Source organism: Littorina saxatilis, linkage group LG4 (assembly GCF_037325665.1).
Source record: "Littorina saxatilis isolate snail1 linkage group LG4, US_GU_Lsax_2.0, whole genome shotgun sequence".
Lineage (NCBI taxonomy): Eukaryota > Metazoa > Mollusca > Gastropoda > Littorinimorpha > Littorinidae > Littorina > Littorina saxatilis.
The window spans coordinates 31862230-31885862 of NC_090248.1; the positions used below are offsets into that span (position 1 = coordinate 31862230).

The window sequence follows — 23633 nt, forward strand, 5'->3', positions numbered from 1 at the left end:
CAGGGCTCCCCGATTAAAGAAAAGCAAAGCTCTCTGAAATTCTAAGGGAATCGGAAGAAACTGTTAAATTTACATTCAAAATGATGCAATTTGACGCATTAAGAATCGGAGCACATTCATTCATTAAGGTCTGTTTCTCATATTAATATTACTAAGAAATCTACACATTTATATTAGTTATATCATATTGCAGGTGAACAATTCTTTCACAGACCACACACAAATTTACACAACCAGGATAGATTCATTAATTTCTAATGACATGGAAAAACCTCACATACGAACAGAAACAGCCAATAGAAGAATTTCCAAAAACAGCTGCGTCTGGTTTGTTTGTTTTGTGGGAGAGTGACCTTTTGTCTCTGTCAAACATTGTAGGGGCCAATCGATCACTAGCGACGGGAGTCTTAAAAACATGTGCTCCGGTCCATGTGTATCACACACACCCCTCGCGGGCGGGGATATAGCTCAGTTGGTAGCGCGCTGGATTTGTATTCAGTTGGCCGCTGTCAGCGTGAGTTCGATCCCAGGTTCGGCGGAAATTTATTTCACAGAGTCAACTTTGTGTGCAGACTCTCTTCAGTGTCCGAACCTCCCCCCGTGTACACTACATTGGGTGTGCACGTTAAAGATCCCACGATTGACAAAAGGGTCTTTCCTGGCAAAATTGCTTAGGCACAGTTAATAATTGTCTACCTATACCCGTGTGACTTGGAATAATAGGCCGTGAAAGGTAAATATGCGCCGAAATGGCTGCAATCTACTGGCCGTATAAAATTTCATCTCACACGGCATCACTGCAGAGCGCCTAGAACTGTACCCACGGAATATGCGCGATATAAGACTCATTGATTGATTGATTGATAGTAATTTGCCCCTCCAAATGTTTGGCAGAGGTTTTGCAAGAAAAAGTCACTCTTACACAATCCATACAAACCCGACAGTTATTTCCAAAAATCGTCTATTGCGGATCCAGTAAAAAGCACATAGGCAAGATGTAAGAAAAACTTGATCCATTAACTGCTCTAACACATTCATCAAATAAAACTCCCTTAACCCCTTGACTGCCTTAGGACGGGTATACCCGTCCTGCACTTGTGCATTATTTCCATGATTAGATACTAAAAACAGATTCTTGGTTGAATTTCTTTTAAAAATAACATAGGTTTTACTTTTCTACCTACTGCCAGTTTGGAGCTAGAATTTTTTGTGAATTATTACACCCCGAACTCCAATATTCCCTGGCAGTCAGGAAGTTTTGATTGGCAGCGAAAGGGTTAATGTTACTTGGCACACAGTGTTCCAACTTTCTCTTTTTTTTTAGCAGATGAATTATAGTGACTAAATAGCGTAAGACACAGATTAATACGTTATTCAGTCTAAACAAGTTATTTTTCTAAATTGAATCTTTTTTTTTTTTTTTGGGGGGGGGGGGGGGGGGTGCGTCATGTTACGCAGAAATGTACACTTACTCATCCAGCAACTCGATTGCTTTCTGTTTACTGTGCACCAGGAATGTATGTGGAATCGCCAGGTTGTCTCCATGTTTCACCTGCAACAGTGAGGAAAAAGAAAACAATGTAGTTCTGCATGTATACAAGATGATATGGAAACCTTTGCCCTGGAAGAACAGATAAAAGTATAAGTGCTGTCAGTGAAATTGTATTTTCTACAGTGGAACCCCACTCTTAAGACTCCTCCCTTTTTCAAGACTTAGATTTTCTAGATTTAATTCATTTCCTCTGTAAATTTAGCTTCCCTTTATTACTCCCTCCTTTTTCAGACCTGAGAACTAAGAATATCAGATTTGTGAAGGGATCAGGTCTTTGAGAAAAGTTGGATCTTTGGATTTGTACGTCAGGGATCATTGCTCGAATTTAATTCTTAAGTCACTTAATTTCAGCGATAAACGAGAGATGCTAGGCAGTAACATCCATTTATCCCCCCCCCCTCCCCCCCATGAAAAATTCAGAAAATTCTGCCAATATGATGCAACATTTTTAAACACATAAAAAAAATAAAAATTCTGCGACTCGACCCAACACCAAACGACATCCCTATAGCAAGATAAGAGGCATGTCTGTGGGGCTTTTCGCTGTACCAAAATAAACTGCAATAGTGATTTTGTGTAGGCAGTTCACTGCAAAAGTTTCCTCACTAAATTATCCTGTACTCCAGAACACTAGTGGTATTCTGTCGCTGTAAAAAAAAAAGTGTGTTAATACGTGTGTGTGTGTGTGTGTGTGTGTCTGTCTGTCCATGCATGTGTGAAAGTAAACATGTATGTGTGTGTGTGCATCACAGTGTGTGTCTGTGTGTGTTTATATATGTGTGTGTGTGTGTGTGAATATATATATATATATATATATATATATGTGTGTGTGTGTGTGTGTGTGTGTGTTTGTGTGTGTGTGCATGTGTGTGTGTGTGTGTGTGTGTGTGTGTGTCTGTGTGTGTATATATCTGTCTGTGTCTGTCTGTGTGAGTATCAGGGTATGCATGTCTGTGCATCATGCCCTGCTGTGTTAGAAAGGAAACTGAATTGTACATCCTTAAAATGGTTTTAAACTTCATCCTGGTTATCAATCAATCAATCAATATGAGGCTTATATCGCGCGTATTCCGTGGGTACAGTTCTAAGCGCAGGGATTTTTATTTTTTTTATTTTTATTTTATGCAATGTATATTGCGCACATATTCAAGGCTCAGGGATTTATTTATGCCGTGTGAGATGGAATTTTTTTACACAATACATCACGCATTCACATCGGCCAGCAGATCGCAGCCATTTCGGCGCATATCCTACTTTTCACGGCCTATTATTCCAAGTCACACGGGTATTTTGGTGGACATTTTTATCTATGCCTATACAATTTTGCCAGGAAAGACCCTTTTGTCAATCGTGGGATCTTTAACATGCACACCCCAATGTAGTGTACACGAAGGGACCTCGGTTTTTCGTCTCATCCGAAAGACTAGCACTTGAACCCACCACCTAGGTTAGGAAAGGGGGGAGAAAATTGCTAACGCCCTGACCCAGGGTCGAACTCGCAACCTCTCGCTTCCGAGCGCAAGTGCGTTACCACTTGGCCACCCAGTCTCTTATACCATCAACAGCAAAACTACGATAAAATGTACAAAGATAATCTTCCTTGTACTTCCTAATTGTCAGTGTCAAGTGCTATTCATTACACAGACTAGTACATGTACAGGGAACATGTCAGTCCTCTCAAGCACTATTTGAAAAAAAACACCCACACATTCTGTATTAAATCACTTCCCAGATGGCATCTTCTTTAAAACATACACATTTCCTTCCAGCTTGATGTGTTCATGCTGTATCACTGGCACCGGCACGGTTGGCCTAGTGGTAAGGCGTCCGCCCCGTGATCGGGAGGTCGTGGGTTCGAACCCCGGCCGGGTCATACCTAAGACTTTAAAATTGGCAATCTAGTGGCTGCTCCGCCTGGCGTCTGGCATTATGGGGTTAGTGCTAGGACTGGTTGGTCCGGTGTCAGAATAATGTGACTGGGTGAGACATGAAGCCTGTGCTGCAACTTCTGTCTTGTGTGTGGCGCACGTTATATGTCAAAGCAGCACCGCCCTGATATGGCCCTTCGTGGTCGGCTGGGCGTTAAGCAAACAAACAAACAAAAAACTATCACTGGCCCATGCATTCTCCCACCCCCTCTCCCTTCCCCCAGGTCATCTCAAGCACACACAATAAATGTACTTGAAAACCTCATTAGGTCTTTCAGACCCACAAGTTTGACTTAACCCTTAGAGGTGACATATATTAGTACAGGGTGTATTTTAACACACACACACAAAAGATATTCTCCCCTATTCTCCAAACGAATAACTGTCAAATAATCCGCAAAGATAAAAGTGACTATTAGGCGTGAATCAAGAAGACATGCAGGCAGGCACATGCAGAGAAGAGAGAGGGGAAGGGAGGGGGAGAGAGAGCTAGAGTGAGAGAAAGAGAAGGGCCGGGGGAGGGAGATCACAGAGAGAGGATCAAAGGAGAGACCAGGGTGGGGAGGGGGGGAAGGGGCGTTGAGAGAAAGAGAGTAGAAAAGAGAAAAAAAGAGAAAGAGAGAAGAAGAGAGAGAGATTAGGCACAGAGAGGGAAAGAGAGATGAATTGAGATTGACAGAGGACAAGAAGAGAGAGAGACACACACACAGACACAAACATGCAGGTAAAGGCATACAAACAGACAGACAGGCAAACAGACATTCCAGAGTGTTCACATACCTCCATTCCGTCCACATCAAGCTGTGAACGAGCTCTGTAAGCTCCCATCAGCGGCTCTGCGCAGATCAGCAGTAAGTCGTTAAACTGCAACAAATCATCAAGACTCAAGGTGAATATGTGCCCGCACTTCTACCGCTTATCTGCCAGAGGAGGGTTCAGGGTTATGGGGGATTGGGATAAGAGTGAGGAGAGGTGATTCGACGGCAGTTGATAAATTTAAGCTATGCTGGGGTTTTCTTTTCAGAAAAAAACAAAAACAGACTTCTAAGCAACCTTCCCGCATCATAACTCTTCCCAACTTTACTTGAACATTGTGTGTCTCCTAGAAAGACAACAAGCAACAATTTCAACAATTTCAATATTCCCTCATGTCATAAATAGAGAATACTACATGGCTTGCTGTGTCGTACAAGATTTACACGAGTTGTTTTTTTAAATATTGAACTGCGAGTGAAAGCGAGCTGTTCACTATTTGAAAAAGCAACGAGTGTAAATCTGGTACGAAACAGCAAGCCATGTAGTATTCTGTTTATCCTACATACTGTACTTACGTGTATTTTACTGAAAATGTCCTGCAGTCGAGGCAGCTTTTTTTGGAACCTCGATCTCTTCTAAAGCCTCGTGCAATCTATTACGTCAAAGCAAAAAAACGTCACTCTGAAAGTGTGGTGTGACGTGTTAGTTCTAAAGATTCATCGAGGGTAATTAGCGAGCGCAATTTTTGTTTCTATAATGACGTTTGTCTCGGTGACTTTGGCATCATAAGCAGTGGAAAAACAGGTCCCTGCCAGACTTGCTTGACATGACCTCATTTACATGATATACACACGTGTGCTTTGAACGATTATTATCTCACGGGTGTCTCTCTCACGTATGTAGGATAAATATATATAGTTACCAGAAAGAGATCTCAGGACTGTTTCTAGATAATTCTTTCACACTGTCACACATTATTTTCATGTAGTTACCAGTAAGAAATATCGGGACTGTTTCTCAATGTCTCTTTCACACATTATTATTTTCATAAATAGTTACCAGAAAGAGATATCGGGACTGTTTCTCCCCACTCCTGGCAGAGATCTTGGTGATGGGTCCTTCACGCACAAAGTCCCGTGTAGGGCTGATGAAATCCACCGCCACTCCACGCAGTCGCTGGTAGATGTCAAGCAGCCGATGGAATTTTTCCTGCAAGCAAACAGAAATGTGATCATTTTGGAGAGAACAGACAATCCAAAAAGCAGGTTAATCCATTCAAGGAAGAATGAGTTTCAAGGAAATAAATAACGCCGGGGGTCCAGGGGGCCGCGCAGGTCCCCTGTTGGGGTCCATGGGTAGAGCCCCTGGTGTGTGTCTGGGGGCAACACCCCCAGAAGCTGAAGCGTTTTGGCCTTGTAAATATGAATTTATAACCCCGTGTGGTGAAAGACACATTGTGCATGTTAAGAAAATCATTATTTTGTCCCTCTCACCTAAACTTTCATTTTTCACGTGTACCGTATTTGATGGATTACAAGACGCACCGTTTTATAAGCCGCACCCCCGACTTTTAACAAAAAAATTGGGACGAGCCACGTATAGGCCGCGTCACTATATTAGCCGCCGTCGAAAAAAATATAATCAGATCGTGTCAATCAATCAAAACAACCAGGCAAACGAAAGTACGGTATTTGGCGAAATCGGCTCCGAGAATAAACAAGTGAAACAAAGAAGAAAAGTGAAAAAGTTTGAAGAAAAATATCACTCACACAATTTGTAACCAACACACACATGTAGTCCCGCCCGGAATAAGCTTTTTTGGGATGATTTACGACTTTTGCGCACATTTCGAGCAGACGAAAACACAACATGGCGGCTCTCGCTCCCCCAACTATCGCGAGACACAAAATAACGAAAATAGACACACAAAAACGAAATCTCGCGCGCGCGAGATCCTGATACATCCGGTGTTTCTCTGTACGCTATCTTGTCACGACGACTTGTTGACAAACGAAGATTCGCGAAAGAAAGAGAAAAGCGCCGAGTCTTGAGTAGAGAGCTAATAAAGTACCGGTAATCGCTAATCGAGTGAAATGAAAATCCGCGGCGACTTCTATTAGGTGAATGCTATTTAAGTTTACGTAACGTTTTAGCCGCATCTTTTTATAAGCCGCAATGCGATTTTTTTTTTTAAAGTCGCGGCTTGTAGTCCGTCAAATACGGTAGTTTATTTTTTTATTTTATTTTTTGGGGGGGGCGGGGCTGAAATCTGCGAAATCGAGCAGATTTAGATTGCCTGAAAAAGTCAAGTACATGAACATCATTTCAGTACATGGAACCCCCTTTTTAAGACCCCTGATTTACACCTTACACCTTTTATTGTTAGATTTTCTGTAAATTTACCTCCATTTTAAGACCCCCTCCTTGTTGATCACATGATTTTTTTTTTCCCCAAGATCTTTGAAGGTTTGAAAAGGGAGGTTTCACTTTTTTACAAAAATATCTCCCAAAAATTAAAAAAGATGTAAAATGACCGCTCACATGAGGGCATTTGCACACACACATGCACCCATACAAACACAAACTCACAATTTTCTTCATGGCCTCATTGGAATGGATGGCTGCCTTTGTTACAAGGTCAAGGGCATCTGAAATGCATGGTCAAATTGTAGTCTCAGTGGTTTGAAATTGGGAACACCACTGTTATGAAATAAAGCCTAAGTCACGAATACCCATTCTGATCATCATCGCTCCACACTATCGCTTTAGTCCCTCTGACCGGACGCTACAGTCCTACGCGAATCTATCAAAACAAGAATACAGAGTGATCACTCTCTCCGTCAAAACCCACAAAAACACTCTCTCCGTCAAAACCCACAAAAACACTCTCTCCGTCAAAACCCACAAAAACACTCTCTCCGTCAAAACCCACAAAAACACTCTCTCCGTCAAAACCCACAAAAACACTCTCTCCGTCAAAACCCACACAAAAATCACCTTGAGCATCTTTGCGGTCAGGGGAATCTTCTGGTAAGTGTTTGAGGTAGTCTGAAACACAACATCACCAACAATGTCAGCACAAGCATAGCTGTGTGAATAACTCAATTGTGTCTTAACACTTTCTACCCCACCTATGTTGACCAATTTTGTTTTTGCCGAGACCAGCTGTGCAGCAGCAGGTCACTCAGAATTGTAGTAGCTATGTGGAAACTGTGTATCAACACGCTGGAATGAAGGCGTTAGATCGACGTTACAGGAAGAGACTGAAGCTAACAGTCTGAGTGAATATATCCGTACCTGGTCAGATAGAGCCAAATGAGTGGGTACGTATATGGGTCCTTCCACAAAGCTGTGTACCACAAGAGGGTTATGACTTTAGAGTAAGATTTCGGAATGTTTTTCTTGCTTCTCGAATGATATAAGGATATCAACAGACTGCAAATTGACCAAAGAGATAACGATAATAAAATCAAGAAGATCGCTATGTTGGTTAGTGTTTTATATGAAAGCAAACACAGAAAATGACGTCAAAATGGCGTTTTTTGTGTGACATTGCTTACATCTTGTTTTTAAGTATTCGTGTGGCTGCCAATAAAATGCGACCATGAACCCCCCGATATACATCTTCGTTGTCTTTTGTGCTAGTGTTACATATGCACTTAGCTGTTTTCCTCTACATATGTTTACAGTGTGCATTTGGATCGTTAAGAAATAACGGTTGCCTACGTAACATTTGGTTTCTAAAACCAACCGCGATCTACGTGAACATGTCTATGACTTCTGCACGCACGAATATGCGACTGTGTGTATTATCAGGCACAACTGATGTGTAGTGAACGTGTTAAAATGTGCGCCGTGTCAATTTGATCCGATAAGAATGTGATTTTGCCTTTCGCGTGTCCCCAATAAGCTTCGTTTCTATTTGTTCTGGTTAAGCTGGATCGTTAAAAATGATATTTGTCACTTATCAACGCATCAAACTTGGTGTTTCTTTCGCATGTAATGTTCTTCAACATCGCTGAAAGGTTTTTCCCGATATACATCTTCGTTGTCTTTTGTGCTAGTGTTACATATGCACTTAGCTGTTTTCCTCTACATATGTTTACAGTGTGCATTTGGATCGTTAAGAAATAACGGTTGCCTACATAACATTTGGTTTCTAAAACCAACCGCGAACTACGTGAACGTGTCTATAACTTCAGCACGCACGAATATGCGACTGTGTGTATTACCAGGCACAACTGATGTGTAGTGAACGTGTTAAAATGTGCGCCGTGTCAATTTGATCCGATTTGAATGTGATTTTGCCTTTTGCGTGTCCCCACTAAGCTTCGTTTCTATTTGTTCTGGTTAAGCTGGATCGTTAAAAATGATATTTGTCACTTATCAACGCATCAAACTTGGTGTTTCTTTCGCATGTAATGTTCTTCAACATCGCTGAAAGGTTTTTCCATAAAAAAAAATCCATTCATTTTTGGAACGCAGCAGACGTGAAGCGTTTTATGAGTCGTTTCCAACGAGGGACGAATGTTACGTAGGCAACCTTTTGCGACTCTTCGCTCTTAAAGTTAATATTTTTTAAAAAGTTCGACATTTCAATGTTTTATTTTGTGATAGGCGTGCTCGGTGTGTCTTTGTCAAGTCTTAGGCTATTCTTTGTAGTCTAGTCCTGTTCAAGTTGTAAGAGTTTAGGTAAAAAACCGTTGAATTTTCATCAAAATTGGAACAAACTCGACTATATTTTCTTTCGAAAAACGATAAATCGAAGAAAATCAGATTAAATGCTGTTGCGAAATAGAGAGAAAGAAATTCTGCGTTTGTGAAGCTGATTTCCTTGTTAGTGGGGATACAAAAAAGAGCAGTTCCTTCAAACTGCCTGGTGATACTTAGCTTATATATCCAGAAAGACTTGACTGGGCGAACCAAGCAGCCAAATTTAGCATCGGATATCAAATTAATTTCACTAGCTTACAGCATTTACCCTCCCCAACTCCTTAAAGAGCATTCTTTGTTAGAAATTGTGCGATTGTTCTTGCCAATCACACTTAGATTTATGGTATAGGATGAATAATGTCTCTGACAGGACCACTAAGAACGGATTGAATTATCGATCAAATATAACAAGAAGGCGCAATTGGTCAACTAGCTCTAAACAGTTGCCCATGTTGTTTATAATCTTTGCCATGTAGCTTTGAAATTAGCACTTCATTGTTTTGGACATAATACGCTGTGAAAACCCATACATTACATTGACTTTTTCGAAGCATGATCACAAAAATATGGTCGCAAAAATGAAGCGAATTAGCAGAAAAATAAAGTTTTTGAGGTAAAAATAATTGTGTCTGTTGGGTGGATAGTTTGTGTATTGTTCTGTTTCTGAGTTATTCCATTATTCAGATATAACACAATACAATACCAACGTGTTTAAGAAAGGAACACTGTGTGTCCGACGTATCTCGAAGACACAGCAAATCATTAATAATCAAAATCGTTTAGTGTCTTGATCTGCCTTGTGTTAAAAACAACGCACCTAAATCTAACCGAATTTTGAGTCGCATCAATGACGACGTCACCAAAACCAAAAGAATTCCATTCATAACACAGTCATTCACAAGCCGGTTGATGACGCCAAGTCACGGACCAATCGAATCGTCACAGCACATGCTGACGTCAAGTGCGACGGGGCGCGAACATTTGCGTCGGCTGCTCCGTCATCCTGCTCAAGAGGAGAAACCGCAACAGTGTACATCTTGTTGCTACATGTTGACTCAATGTTATTTATTGACTCACACGAATGGATTTGTTTGTTACTTCACACAGACGATGTTTGTTTGTTGGTTGACACAACCAAAAAATACGTTTTTGTTACCTATAACTAGTTCAATTTGTTTTTCCTGACTGCATTTTGTTCGGAATAAGCTCTAAATGTGAAGCAAATAAAACTTGTTACTATATACTATGGCTTTTTGTTATCTGTTTTGTGTGTTTGGATCCCATGTTACGTTAAACATGTGTGATGTTACACAACTTTCTGACCACCCCTCGTATCCAAAAAGCATAAACGTATCTTTTGTTTGGCATGGCAACGTGACATATGTCTATATCTTTTACATAAACCGTAAAAACAACCTATTCAGACACTTTCAATTTTCACGAAGCATGTCACGCTTTTGGTACACAGCTTTGTGGAAGGACCCATATATCCGTACCCGGGAGACAATGAGTTAATTGATACATGTATTTATACTTAAAATCAATACTTAAATATGTTAAGTTTGTATTTCAAGCTATTTCTTTTACTTTCATATGTCTTTGCCCCCGCGCCCGTTACGTTTTAGTACAACAAACACTAATCAATTTGTGGGTATTTAAACATAGTGTAAACATTCATGATACGATACAAGATTTAACACCGTAATATGCAGCAACTTTGCTGCAACCTTTGCGGTTATGCTTGCAACAACTGGGTTGCAGCATGCTAGCAACCTTAATTACCACAAGGCCGCAGACAGGTCATTGTACAGACACGGTACCTGCCATGAAAGGACACCCTTGGGACCAGCCAAAAGTGTCCCTACATTGCAGGTGGCCTGTCATGACAGGTATACCTTGGTAGAGATAATATAAAAAGGAACAAGAGAAGGTGTTCTTTTAAGGATGGTGTCCTCTCATGACAGGTAGACTAAGCCTACTGCAACATTGCAGCAAGTCTGCAGCAATAGCTAGGTCACAACAGGGCATTATGGGAATGTCTGAAAATATTGCACCTTTGAGCAGCATTTCGTAGCGCGGCACCCTCTGTACTGGCTCCAACATGTGATGCTGTAACGACAGACTGCCGCACTCTGGCTGTTTCTGTTCAACAAAACAACAAGAGATGGATGATCATAGAAATCTGCAGTTTGTCCTATTGTTTTATCATGACCTCAGCCATGGAAATCATAAACATGTATTTTAACCCAAGGAATGCTGCAGCGCGTATTCAAACTTGTGCAACTGACACACTTACAAAGATCTAAATATGTGTACAATTACAAAACGTATGTTGCAAAAATGTCAGGTCACGCTATCTACTTTGTGGTACTCAATACTGTGTGTGTGTTTTTGTCCATCTGCGAGTGCATGGCTGTATACATGTGTACTTGAGTGCATGTGTTTCTGCCTCTCACTGAGTCCCTGTAATACTGGCTCCCCCCCCCCCCCCACCCCCCTCTGCCTCTGTCTCTTTCTAACTATCAACCAACTTGATTATATAACACCTCAATCATTACCACACAATACACTCTGTCATTCCAAGCATACACACACTTTACCTGTATGTATGTGAGCATTTATTATAATGCATGTAAAATGTCTCCCTCTTGCTGCCTGTATAATACGGAACCCCTTACCCCCATGCACCCCTCACCCTTCTCTCAACCTCTCTTTGCCCCTTACCCCCATGCACCCCTCACCCATCTCTCCAGCTCTCTTTGCCCCTTACCCCCATGCACCCCTCACCCTTCTCTCCAGCTCTCTTTGCCCCTTACCCCCATGCACCCCTCACCCTTCTCTCCAGCTCTCTTTGCCCCTTACCCCCATGCACCCCTCACCCTTCTCTCCAGCTCTCTTTGCCCCTTAACCCCATGCACCCCTCACCCTTCTCTCCAGCTCTCTTTGCCCCTTAACCCCATGCACCCCTCACCCATCTCTCCAGCTCTCTTTGCCCCTTACCCCCATGCACCCCTCACCCTTCTCTCCAGCTCTCTTTGCCCCTTACCCCCATGCACCCCTCACCCTTCTCTCCAGCTCTCTTTCTAACTATTAACCAAAAGGATTTGTTGATTAACCGCTTATTACCACACAATACCCTCTGTCATTCCAAGCAAGACTACGCACACTTTACCTGTATGTGTGTGCATGTATGTTAAATTATATATACATCAGTGAATGCACACCTTCTCCCTCTTGCTGCCTGCGTAACCCCATCTCTCTCTTTCTAACTATTAACCAAAATGAATTGCTGATTCACTGCCCAGCTATTACCGTACAATACCCTCTGTCATATTCCACACATACTGACCTGAATGTCATGAATGATATACGCCCATCCCCATATATCTTTTTTTTTTAAACTCATTATTAACCAAACGGAATTGTTGATTAACTGCCTAGCTATTACCACACAATTCCCTCTGTCTCGATCACACACACTGACCTGAATGTTGTGAATGATGGAAGCAAACTTGGGCGACTTTTCTAACCAGGTATTGATAAGGTTCATGGCATTGTCAAAGTTCTTGATGAAAGCCGTGTACAGTTTCAGGAAGGGGGCGTTCTTTTTCATCAAGTCTCCAATACGTCGTTCCGTCTCCCTGGCAACACAGAATGCATCAATAAAACACTGGATTTTCATTCTTTGAGCAGAAGCCATTGTGATCTCAGAAGTCAACAAAAACTCTTTAGGTGGCTGATGAGAAACAGAGAGAAAAAAAAATTGACTAAAATATATTGATACTAAAACAATGTTTTCATTGTTATTGTTGTATTTTTGACCAAAATATTATATTTGACACAGGTCGCAACAGTCATTGTTCAACTCAATTGCTAGTGCAGTCTAGTAGAACAATATTGGCTATCTCAATTTGTGTCAACTGTAACATTATGGTTTGCTTGTTTGTTTGCTTACCGCCCAGTCCACCACGAAGGGTGATATCAGGGCGGTGCTGCTTTGACATTTAACGTGCGCCACACACAAGACAGAAGTCGCAGCACAGGCTTCATGTCTCACCCAGTCACATTATTCTGACACCGGACCAACCAGTCCTAGCACTAACCCCATAATGCCAAACGCCAGGCGGAGCAGCCACTAGATTGCCAATTTTAAAGTCTTAGGTATGACCCGGCCGGGGTTCGAACCCACGACCTCCCGTTCAATGGGTGGACCCCGTACCACTAGGCCACCGTCTTGCGGTGTAACATTAAATTATGGTCCAAAATGCAAATAACGTATAATAAATTGCTGAGTCAAAAAAAAAGCAAAAAGAAAAGAGAACTGAATTGTATTATCCAGAGAAGGAAAGGAGAAAAGGAAAGGATTTATAGATCAGATCGAATATTCCAAGAAGAAAAACATAAAATAGAATCATGAAGTAGGATTCATGACGCATAAAATACTTGAGATACACAGAGGAAAAAATAAGATTCCTAAGGAGATTCGTAAACAAATTCACAATAACAATCAACAATGTGGAACATGAACAAATATTCCAGTATCTATATTTGTGTCAGCTAAATAATCTACATCAACTTCAGACAAAAGCCTGTTTCTGCTTATACAGTGGTACCTGCGATGAAAGAACACTTTCTTTCTTTACTTTCTTTATTTGGTGTTTAACGTCGTTTTCAACCACGACGGGGAAAGGGGGGGAGATGGGATAGAGCCACTTGTTAATTGTTTCTTGTTCACAAAAGCATTAATCAAAAAATTGCTCCAGGGGCTTGCAACGTAGTACAATATATTACCTTACTGGGAGAATGCAAGTTTCCAGTACAAAGGACTTAACATTTCTTACATACTGCTTGACTAAAATCTTTACAAACATTGACTATATTCTATACAAGAAATACTTAACAAGGTAAAAGGAGAAACAGAATCCGTTAGTCGCCTCTTACAACATGCTGGGGAGCATCGGGTAAATTCTTCCCCCTAACCCGCGGGGGGAATGAAAGGACACCCTGGGGACCAGCCAAAAGTGTCCCTACATTGCAGGTGGCCTGTCATGACAGGTAAACTTTGGTAGAGATATATATAAAAAGGGACAAGAGAAGGTGTCCTTTTAAGGGAGGTGTCCTCTCATGGGAGGGTCCACACATCGCAGGTACTGCTGTATGCCTGTCTGTGTGTTTCTATCTTTCTTCAAATCCAAACTTTGCTGCAAGTTGTACTGCATGAACTTTTGGCAGAGAAAACAATAAAAATGCATACAATGAGAAGGAAGAGAACAGCGATAAACAGCCTAAGAAACAAACAAAGAGCCCTTGTTTTCAGCACAACCCCATTCCTTACTCCGTGGCTGGCAGAAATAACTTTAAAGGCACAGTCCTAAGAATCCTGTGAAAACATGCAGTTCTGCTGACTTTCTCAAATCTGCTCATGAGGCTTTGATGTGGGGTAAACTAAGTCGTTGCTGGCAGAAATAACTTCTTAAAGGCATAGCTTTCCTGTGAAAACTGTTCTGCTGACTTTCTCAAATCTGCTCATGAGGCTTTGATGTGGGGTAAACTAAGCCGTTGCTGGCAGAAATAACTTCTTAAAGGCATAGCTTTCCTGTGAAAATAGTTCTGCTGACTTTCTCAAATCTGCTCATGAGGCTTTGATGTGGGGTAAACTAAGTCGTTGCTGGCAGAAATAACTTCTTAAAGGCATAGCTTTCCTGTGAAAACTGTTCTGCTGACCTTCTCAAATCTGCTCATGAGGCTTTGATGTGGGGTAAACTAAGCCGTTGCTGGCAGAAATAACTTCTTAAAGGCATAGCTTTCCTGTGAAAACTGTTCTGCTGACCTTCTCAAATCTGCTCATGAGGCTTTGATGTGGGGTAAACTAAGCCGTTGCTGGCAGAAATAACTTCTTAAAGGCATAGCTTTCCTGTGAAAACTGTTCTGCTGACTTTCTCAAATCTGCTCATGAGGTTTTGATGTGGGGTAAACTAAGTCGTTGCTGGCAGAAATAACTTCTTAAAGGCATAGCTTTACTGTGAAAACTGTTCTGCTGACTTTCTCAAATCTGCTCATGAGGCTTTGATGTGGGGTAAACTAAGCCGTTGCTGGCAGAAATAACTTCTTAAAGGCATAGCTTTCCTGTGAAAACAGTTCTGCTGACTTTCTCAAATCTGCTCATGAGGCTTTGATGTGGGGTAAACTAAGCCGTTGCTGGCAGAAATAACTTCTTAAAGGCATAGCTTTCCTGTGAAAACAGTTCTGCTGACTTTCTCAAATCTGCTCATGAGGCTTTGATGTGGGGTAAACTAAGCCGTTGCTGGCAGAAATAACTTCTTAAAGGCATAGCTTTCCTGTGAAAACAGTTCTGCTGACTTTCTCAAATCTGCTCATGAGGCTTTGATGTGGGGTAAACTAAGCCGTTGCTGGCAGAAATAACTTCTTAAAGGCATAGCTTTCCTGTGAAAACTGTTCTGCTGACTAACTCAGATCTGCTCATGAGGCTTTGATGTGGGGTAAACTAAGCCGTTGCTGGCAGAAATAACTTCTTAAAGGCATAGCTTTCCTGTGAAAACTGTTCTGCTGACTTTCTCAAATCTGCTCATGAGGCTTTGATGTGGGGTAAACTAAGCCGTTGCTGGCAGAAATAACTTCTTAAAGGCATAGCTTTCCTGTGAAAACTGTTCTGCTGACTTTCTCAAATCTGCTCATGAGGCTTTGATGTGAGGTAAACTAAGCCGTTGCTGGCAGAAATAACTTCTTAAAGGCATAGCTTTCCTGTGAAAACAGTTCTGCTGACTTTCTCAAATCTGCTCATGAGGCTTTGATGTGGGGTAAACTAAGCCGTTGCTGGCAGAAATAACTTCTTAAAGGCATAGCTTTCCTGTGAAAACAGTTCTGCTGACTTTCTCAAATCTGCTCATGAGGCTTTGATGTGGGGTAAACTAAGCCGTTGCTGGCAGAAATAACTTCTTAAAGGCATAGCTTTCCCGTGAAAACTGTTCTGCTCACTATCTCAGATCCGCCCAGGCTTTTACCTGCGGTAACGCCAATTGCCTCCACCTGGACACATACCACAGTGCAAAATCCTGACGGCTTCGATCTTTGGCTGAGTTGAAATTTTTTCTTGAATTAATTTTGCAGACTGGCACTAAAAAATTGATTCATTTCGTAGATTCCCATTCTGCACAAAAAGCATCTAGGCTGTTGATTTTTAGGTATGTGTCTGAGTGGAGGGATGGCCTAATCCCGTGTTGTAGCCTGGCCCGATCTGAGATGGCCATGAAGCTGCAGTCTTTATGCCAGAAGGATGTTACCTTTATACGCATCTGACTGAAGCATGTATACATTGTGCTGGCACTGCTGCCTCAAATTGTTTTGTCAAAGAAAAATAACTGTTGTGAAAAGAAACTGAAAACTATGCAAAAGCAGCTCAAATTCCAGCTTATATATATAATTTACCCCGCTCCTTTTCTTCTTCTTGAAACAATGTTTTGCTCCGCTCCTCCTTGCTATTCTAGTTTACCGCTGTCTCTTTTTTCTCTAGTCTGCATTTCCTCAACTGCCAAATTCCTAACAACAGCTAAACAGAGCCAGAGGTTCAAAAGAAACATCCAAGCCCGCATTAACTAAAAAGAAATTGACTTGCTGATCTGCTTCGAGAAAAAACAAACACTTAAAAACAGACAAAATGTAATATTGTGCAAGAAAAACACAGAAATTCACACCATCAGACAAAAACAGAGAGAGAGAGAGAGAGAGAGAGAGAGAGAGAGAGAGAGAGAGAGAGAGAGAGAGAGAGAGAGAGAGAGAGAGAGAGAGAGAGAGAGAGAGAGAGAGAGAGAGAGAGAGAGAGAGAGAGAGAGAGAGAGAAAGAGATTGATTGATTGATTAAACTTTATTACAGAGAGAGAGAGAGATTTAGAGAGAGAGAGAGAGAGAGAGACTAACAGAGAGAGAGAGAGAGAGAGAGAGAGAGAGAGAGAGAGAAAGAGAGAAGAGAGAGAGAGAGAGAGAGAGATTGAGAGAGAGAGAGAGAGAGAGAGAGAGAGAGAGAGAGAGAGAGAGAGAGAGAGAGAGAGAGAGAGGGAGAGAGAGAGAGAGAGAGAGAGAGAGAGAGAGAGAGAGAGAGAGAGAGAGAGAGAGAGAGAGAGAGAGAGAGAGAGAGAGAGAGAGAGAGAGGGGTTGGGGGGGGCAGACAAAAATACTGACAGACAGACAGAACCTATATCAAGAGCAACTGCATCCTAGGGCGCGACCACCAGTGGTTGTCACAAGCACATGATCGCTATGGAAAGGTAAAATATGCGTAATAAAACAAACTCGTTGGGGATCCTTTGGGGTTGTCATTGTGGGCAGGTGGTCATTTCTATCAATAGGTGATTGCCAGAATGTTATCGAGAGGTAGTTTCCAGAACGTTACATTATCAAGAGGTGCATGATAACGTAGGTTATATTTTTAGTAACAGGTAGACAAATGGATGTATACCAGTTTTTCATCCTGTCTTCAAGGTCTTTGAGCAGAAAGTCATTGTGGAACTGGTGGATGCTCTGAATGCTAGAGAACATCTGAGTCAGCGTGTCTCCTGGTAAAAATCCATGAGTGCGGTTCTCCTGGTCGATGCGAAAGTAAAACACCTGCAACAAACAGAGCAAAAAATAGATTAATGATATTCATATGACACCAATACATGCACAGCATGACAGCGAACATACACGTATTTGTGTTCGGCTGTGAACAAGTCACCATGACCTCGTTATATGACACCAATACATGCACAGCATGACAGCGAACATACACGTATTTGTGTTCGGCTATGAACAAGTCAGCATGACCTTGTTATATGACACCAATACATGCACAGCATGACGGCGAACATACACGTATTTGTGTCATATAACGAGGTCATGGTGACTTGTTCATAGCCGAACACCAATACATGCACAGCATGACGGCGAACATACACGTATTTGTGTTCGGCTGTGAACAAGTCACCATGACCTTGTTATGTGACACCAATACATGCACAGCATGACGGCGAACATACACGTATTTGTGTTCGGCTATGAACAAGTCACCATGACCTCGTTATATGACACCAATACATGCACAGCATGACGGCGAACATACACGTATTGGTGTCATATAACGAGGTCATGGTGACTTGTTCATAGCCGAACACAAATACATGCACAGCATGACGGCGAATATACACGTATTTGTGTTCGGCTGTGAACAAGTCACCATGACCTCGTTCTCGAAATTCTTTGTTACAAGTAGCTAGCTCCTGGGAGACACGCAGAAGAAGCAACAGAAATTGTATGCGATGCCATTATTCACATTATGAATGCCCTTGCTTTTAGTGAGACAAACAATCCATGGGCCCATCACTAGCGAGGGGTGTGTCTGCAAGACGTGGACATGGATTTATATTTGTCCCACAAAAAGCAAGGGTATTCACTCATTCACAAGCCATACAAGCCCGACAGAGTATCATTTCCAAACATTGTCAATTAGGCACACAAAAAAAAATAGGTGTGGTTACGGTAACATAGGCAAAAAAAATAGGGTAGGAAGGTAGGTAATCACTTTTTTTTTTTTACTTTTTTTTCTAATGTGTACAAATTAAACCTACTTGACAGGGAAATAAGTGTGCGACTCGAGCGCTTTCGCTTTCATTGCGTTTTCTGCACTCGTTTTCTTGGTTTTTTTTATTTTTTTATTTTGACAAATGTAATAAAAAGTTATACTTATAGGGTCGGCCCCTAAAAATAGGGTAGGTCGGGTTACCGTAACCACACCTATTTTTTTTTTAGGCCTTACTAACCTGATGCAGGAGACTAAGTCGCTGGACGTAGGTGCGCTCTGTGGTCAGCAGTTCTAATGCTACCTGGTGCAGCTTGTCTCTGGGGGTGCTGGGAGGGGCCTCCTGTGTTGTTGACACCTGTCAAACAAATCGGTTGTCGTAATCAGGGATACAGATCTGAAAAGCATACCCTTGCAAGGAACAAACATGTCCCAGATCAACCAGAACAATCCCAGCATTTTGTCAGAAAACTATGCAATATGATAGTCATGCCGTAAGGATACCATGCACACATTAGGAAGAGCAAACGAACAGCTTATCACAAAAATTAAGTGAAAAATTGTCCAAAATGATCACACACAAGAGTCCTGCTACCCACGTACTAGGTGCAAGTGTGCTTGTTTAGGGGAATTGAGCTGCCTAAACTTATTTATTTATTTATATATATTGTACTAGATGATTACCCGCTTCGCCGGGTACCGGCTTCGCCGGGAAGAAGTAGAGCCGAATACCAGGCTGCGCCTGGGACCCGGCTTTGCTGGGTGTACGCCGGCTTCACCGGCGCACGAAGGAAAGGAGATAAACGCGCAAAACACTGGAGACCTTCTAAAAATAGTAACGTGCAGTGACCTTCTAAAAATAGTAACGTAGTAACGGGAATATGGATTGACGCCACACAGAGGAAGGGATATAATCGCGGCTGAAAACACTGGAGAAGATAAGGAAGAGTTACTGGTAGTGGATCCCGACAAACAAACAAAAAAAATCGGTTCAGCGTGCACAGCGCTGCGCGCTGAGAGCACGTGTTGAAATATCTCATCGATGAGGTTGTGTCCGGGGTGTAGCTGAATACGGTGTCCAAATTTGAAAAAGATCCACCGAGAACTTTGGCCGTGCATCGCGAACAGACAGACAGACATATATATAGACTAGAGGAATACCCGGCTTTGCCGGGGTGAATCGCGAGACAGAGACAGACAGCGTGGCGGTTCACCACAATCACCTTTGAAGGCGAAGTCCTGTCAAACGGAATTGAGAATAACTGTTATGGCTTCTCGAAGGAAGGCCTGAACATACAGACACTCTAAAGCCGCCAGACCACATCACAAACAGAACTCTACAATCCACAGGTGTTGCCCACACACACACACAAACACACGCACACAGAGAGAAGCCGTATATATATATCTATATCTATAAAATATATAGAGATAGATGACAGTGTATTTTTCGCGTGGCTATAAATTGATTCGACCTTTTCACTTTTACAGTAAGGACAACTTACGGGTGCAATCGTGACATATTAAAAATAGTAACAAAGTAACGGGAATATGGATTGACGCCACACGAAGGAAGGGAGATAAACGCTGAAAACACTCCCAGGTGGAATGGGAACAGCACGAAAATGATTCAGTGGCCTGAACATTTCATGTTGAGTCCCATCGCTGTCTTTTTGTTTGTTTGTTTGTTTGTTTGCTTAACGCCCAGCCGACCACGAAGGGCCATATCAGGGCGGTGCTGCTTTGACATATAACGTGCGCCACACACAAGACAGAAGTCGCAGCACAGGCTTCATGTCTCACCCAGTCACATTATTCTGACACCGGACCAACCAGTCCTAGCACTAACCCCATAATGCCAGACGCCAGGCGGAGCAGCCACTAGATTGCCAATTTTAAAGTCTCAGGTATGACCCGGCCGGGGTTCGAACCCACGACCTCCCGATCACGGGGCGGACGCCTTACCACTAGGCCAACCGTGCCGGTCCCATTGCTGTCGACGACGCCAAATGTAACTGAGTGTCGAAACACCACAATCACCTTTGAAGGCAAAGTCCACTCAAACGGGATTGAGAATAACTGTTATGGCTTCTCGAAGGAAGGCCTGAACATACTGACACACCAAAGCCGCTAGACCACATCACAAACAGAACTCTACAATCCACAGGTGTTGCCCACACACACACACAAACACACACACACACAGAGAGAAGCCGTATTATATATATATGTATATATCTATAAATATATAGAGATAGATGACAGTGTATTTTTCGCGTGGCTATAAATTGATTCGACCTTTTCACTTTTACAGTAAGGACAACTTACGGGTGCAATCGTGACATTCTAAAAATAGTAACGTAGTAACGGGAATATGGATTGACGCCACACGAAGGAAGGGAGATAAACGCTGAAAACACTGGAGAAGATAAGGAAGAGTTACTGGGAATGGATCCAGAGAAAAACCAAAATCGGTTCAGCGCTGCGCGCTGAGAGCACGTGTTGAAATATCTCATCGATGAGGTTGTGTACGGGGTCTCTCTGAATAAGCCCACCAAATTTGAAGCAGATCCATCGAGAACTTTGGCCGTGCATCGCGCACAGACACACAGACACACAGACAGACACAAGTCGTATAGATGGGAGATTTATATAGCGCTTGACGTTCTCTAAGCGCTTTACATATTAATTTCTGCCGTGTGACTTTCAGCAGAATGACCTAGGTCTTTTACTTGCTACAGTGGTGATATATATGTGTGGGACATGGATGCAGTCTCTGAGTCATTGTCCAGGATGCAGTCTTATAGTGAGAAAATGGTTAAATACAGAATGGTCAGGATTATTAGAAAAAATATTACGCTTACCTGTTGTGCTGTAACCTGCTCCTCCTCAGCTTCACTGTCAGTGAAATCACTGTCTGTGTCGGACCAGCTCTGGTCAAACAATTCCTCTGCAGTCAGCGTTGTGTTTTCAGCGAAAAACACATTGTCATAGATGTTCTGATCACCATTCCCTGCATGCGGTGAATCCACAATGGGCCCAGACTCGCCATTGATTTTGGGATGTTTAGCAGTTTCCTTTGAGCCTAGCTTGGGTTTGCCAGAGTAATCCACAGGAGGTTTGACACGGAGAGATTTCGGTGTTTTGGGGGACTGGGGATGAGCGGTCGAGGCCCCAGAAGTTTCTGAGCTGTTCCGTCTGCCATGCGGAGATCGTACTTTCCTCTGGCGTGTGGCTGGAGTATCACTCTGACTCCTTCCAGGCTTCCTTTCCGGAGACTGAGGTTTTGAGGGAGATGGCGACTTACCGCCCATCATCCCATTCTCACCCTGCACTCTGGGTGACTGGGACACTGTCTTTGGACACTCACACTTAACTTCTGCCTGGACTTCCACAGGGAAACTGTCCTTGCTGTCGGAATCAGGAGTCACAGCATCAGCACTATCCTCGTTGGCTGCTGAATCGTGTTCACTCACAACCGCACCCCCTTCCCCTACCTCACCCTCCTCCTCATCCTCGTGAGTGGGCAGGGCCCCAATGTTGATCTGCTCAGCCAGCGCTCGCACGTACCCCTTTGCCATGACGGCCTTGGAGAAGTTCTTGTCGCGCGAAAGGCTGTAGAAACTCTTCACCCACCGGTCCGCTTTCTCCGACACGGGACTGAAACAGCGCCGAGCCCGCGGAGAGTCTGAGGACCCTCTGTCCTCGCTGCGAGCTCTGTCCGCAAACTGCTTCACTGCCCTGTCACTGCCAACCTGGTGAAGCTGCTTGAAGGTCTCACACCGCTGTTTGACCAGGCCAGGGCTGACCGGTGACTGGGGAGGGGAGACGCTAGCATCCTGGTCAGCGTCTGTGTCCACAACACAACACTCCCCGCTCCTGTCAGCGTGAGCGCCACCACCACAGCGGTCTCTGCTCAGCACAGGCCAGCACGATGTGGCCTGAGGGGAAGGCAGGCTGTGCTGATCTCTGCCGTCGTCGGGGCGAAGATGCAGGTATCCCGCAGCACCCTCATTTTCTGTGCGGATTTGGCTTACGAGGTCTTCATCCTCAGACTGGTCCGACCTGTCGACGCTGGACTCCTCATGTTCTAGCAGAGCTCGGCCACGCTTCTTGGCACCATTTCTTGACAGCCCAGCACTGGTTATGAGTCGGTCCAGAAACTTTGGCTTAGAGGGTGCTGCAACAGAAAAATCAAAAGATATTGTAAAGCTTGCTGGAGACATTTTTATTAAGGATTAGTTCAAAGAAATATTGCATGAACATGTGTCTGCAATTCTTACCCTGAGTTTCTCAACAAGCATGTCGGCTGAGATACTATATTTAGGCATGGCTGAGTTAGAATAAGCAAAGCCTGCCATTCCTAATATGTAATGTCTTCAAAACTGCTGACAAACTTCCCAACCACAAACAAAGGGACATCCTTCTTCGCTAACAAAATCTGATGCAGTCATGCACATGCCCTTTTGCAAGACCCTGTAGTAGAAATGGAATTGTCCTGGGGTTGCAAACAGACAGCTCATAACATCCCATTTGTACATGAACAGAATACAAATATTTACCATTGATAAAAACAAACAAAGATACAGCCAAGCCGGCAAGGTCTCCTGTCAGTCCTGTAGGGACATAATGTAACACTTTTCACTTTTCACCAGGCCGGCCAAGATAAGCACACTTAGCTGGGGATCAGTCTAAATGCAGAGTTCAAAGTCTGACAATGAGACAAGGAGACAAGCCAAACCTTTGCTTCATGTCACAAATACCATTTGGCCCAGGAAGCAGAGAGAGTGAGGGAGAGAGAGAGAGAGAGAGAGAGAGAGAGAGAGAGAGAGAGACACACACACACAGACTGAGAGAGAGAGAGAGAGAGAGAGAGAGAGAGAGAGAGAGAGAAAGAGAAAGAGAGAGAGAGAGCAGGAATGGTAGAGTAATGATGAAGTCACTAGGCCGTAGGGCAGGAAGGAACGTACAGTGGAACCCTCCCGAATCACCCCTCAATTAAAGACTTCCCACTTGTTCAAACCTTGCTTTTTCAAATTCTCTGTTCCGACATAACCTTTGTAACTTTTTATTTACCTCAATGTTCAGACTCCCTCTTTTGTAAGGACTCACT

The 23633-nt window shown here is 43.0% G+C and overlaps 1 protein-coding gene across 2 annotated transcripts in view; it reads right to left on the bottom strand.

Annotated features, from left to right (window-relative positions):
* The window catches only part of LOC138964501 (FYVE, RhoGEF and PH domain-containing protein 4-like), a 75869-nt gene that overhangs the window by 12467 nt on the left and 39769 nt on the right, over positions 1-23633 (bottom strand). For both annotated transcript variants that reach the window (XM_070336475.1, XM_070336476.1), the window contains 10 exons: positions 21385-22700; positions 18762-18878; positions 17423-17571; positions 12434-12590; positions 11004-11091; positions 7234-7284; positions 6826-6884; positions 5296-5445; positions 4261-4344; positions 1473-1552 (listed from right to left, as the gene is read on the bottom strand). In XM_070336475.1, coding sequence (XP_070192576.1) covers positions 1473-1552; positions 4261-4344; positions 5296-5445; positions 6826-6884; positions 7234-7284; positions 11004-11091; positions 12434-12590; positions 17423-17571; positions 18762-18878; positions 21385-22700 — 2251 coding nt within the window. The remainder of the gene's footprint in view (positions 1-1472; positions 1553-4260; positions 4345-5295; positions 5446-6825; positions 6885-7233; positions 7285-11003; positions 11092-12433; positions 12591-17422; positions 17572-18761; positions 18879-21384; positions 22701-23633) is intronic.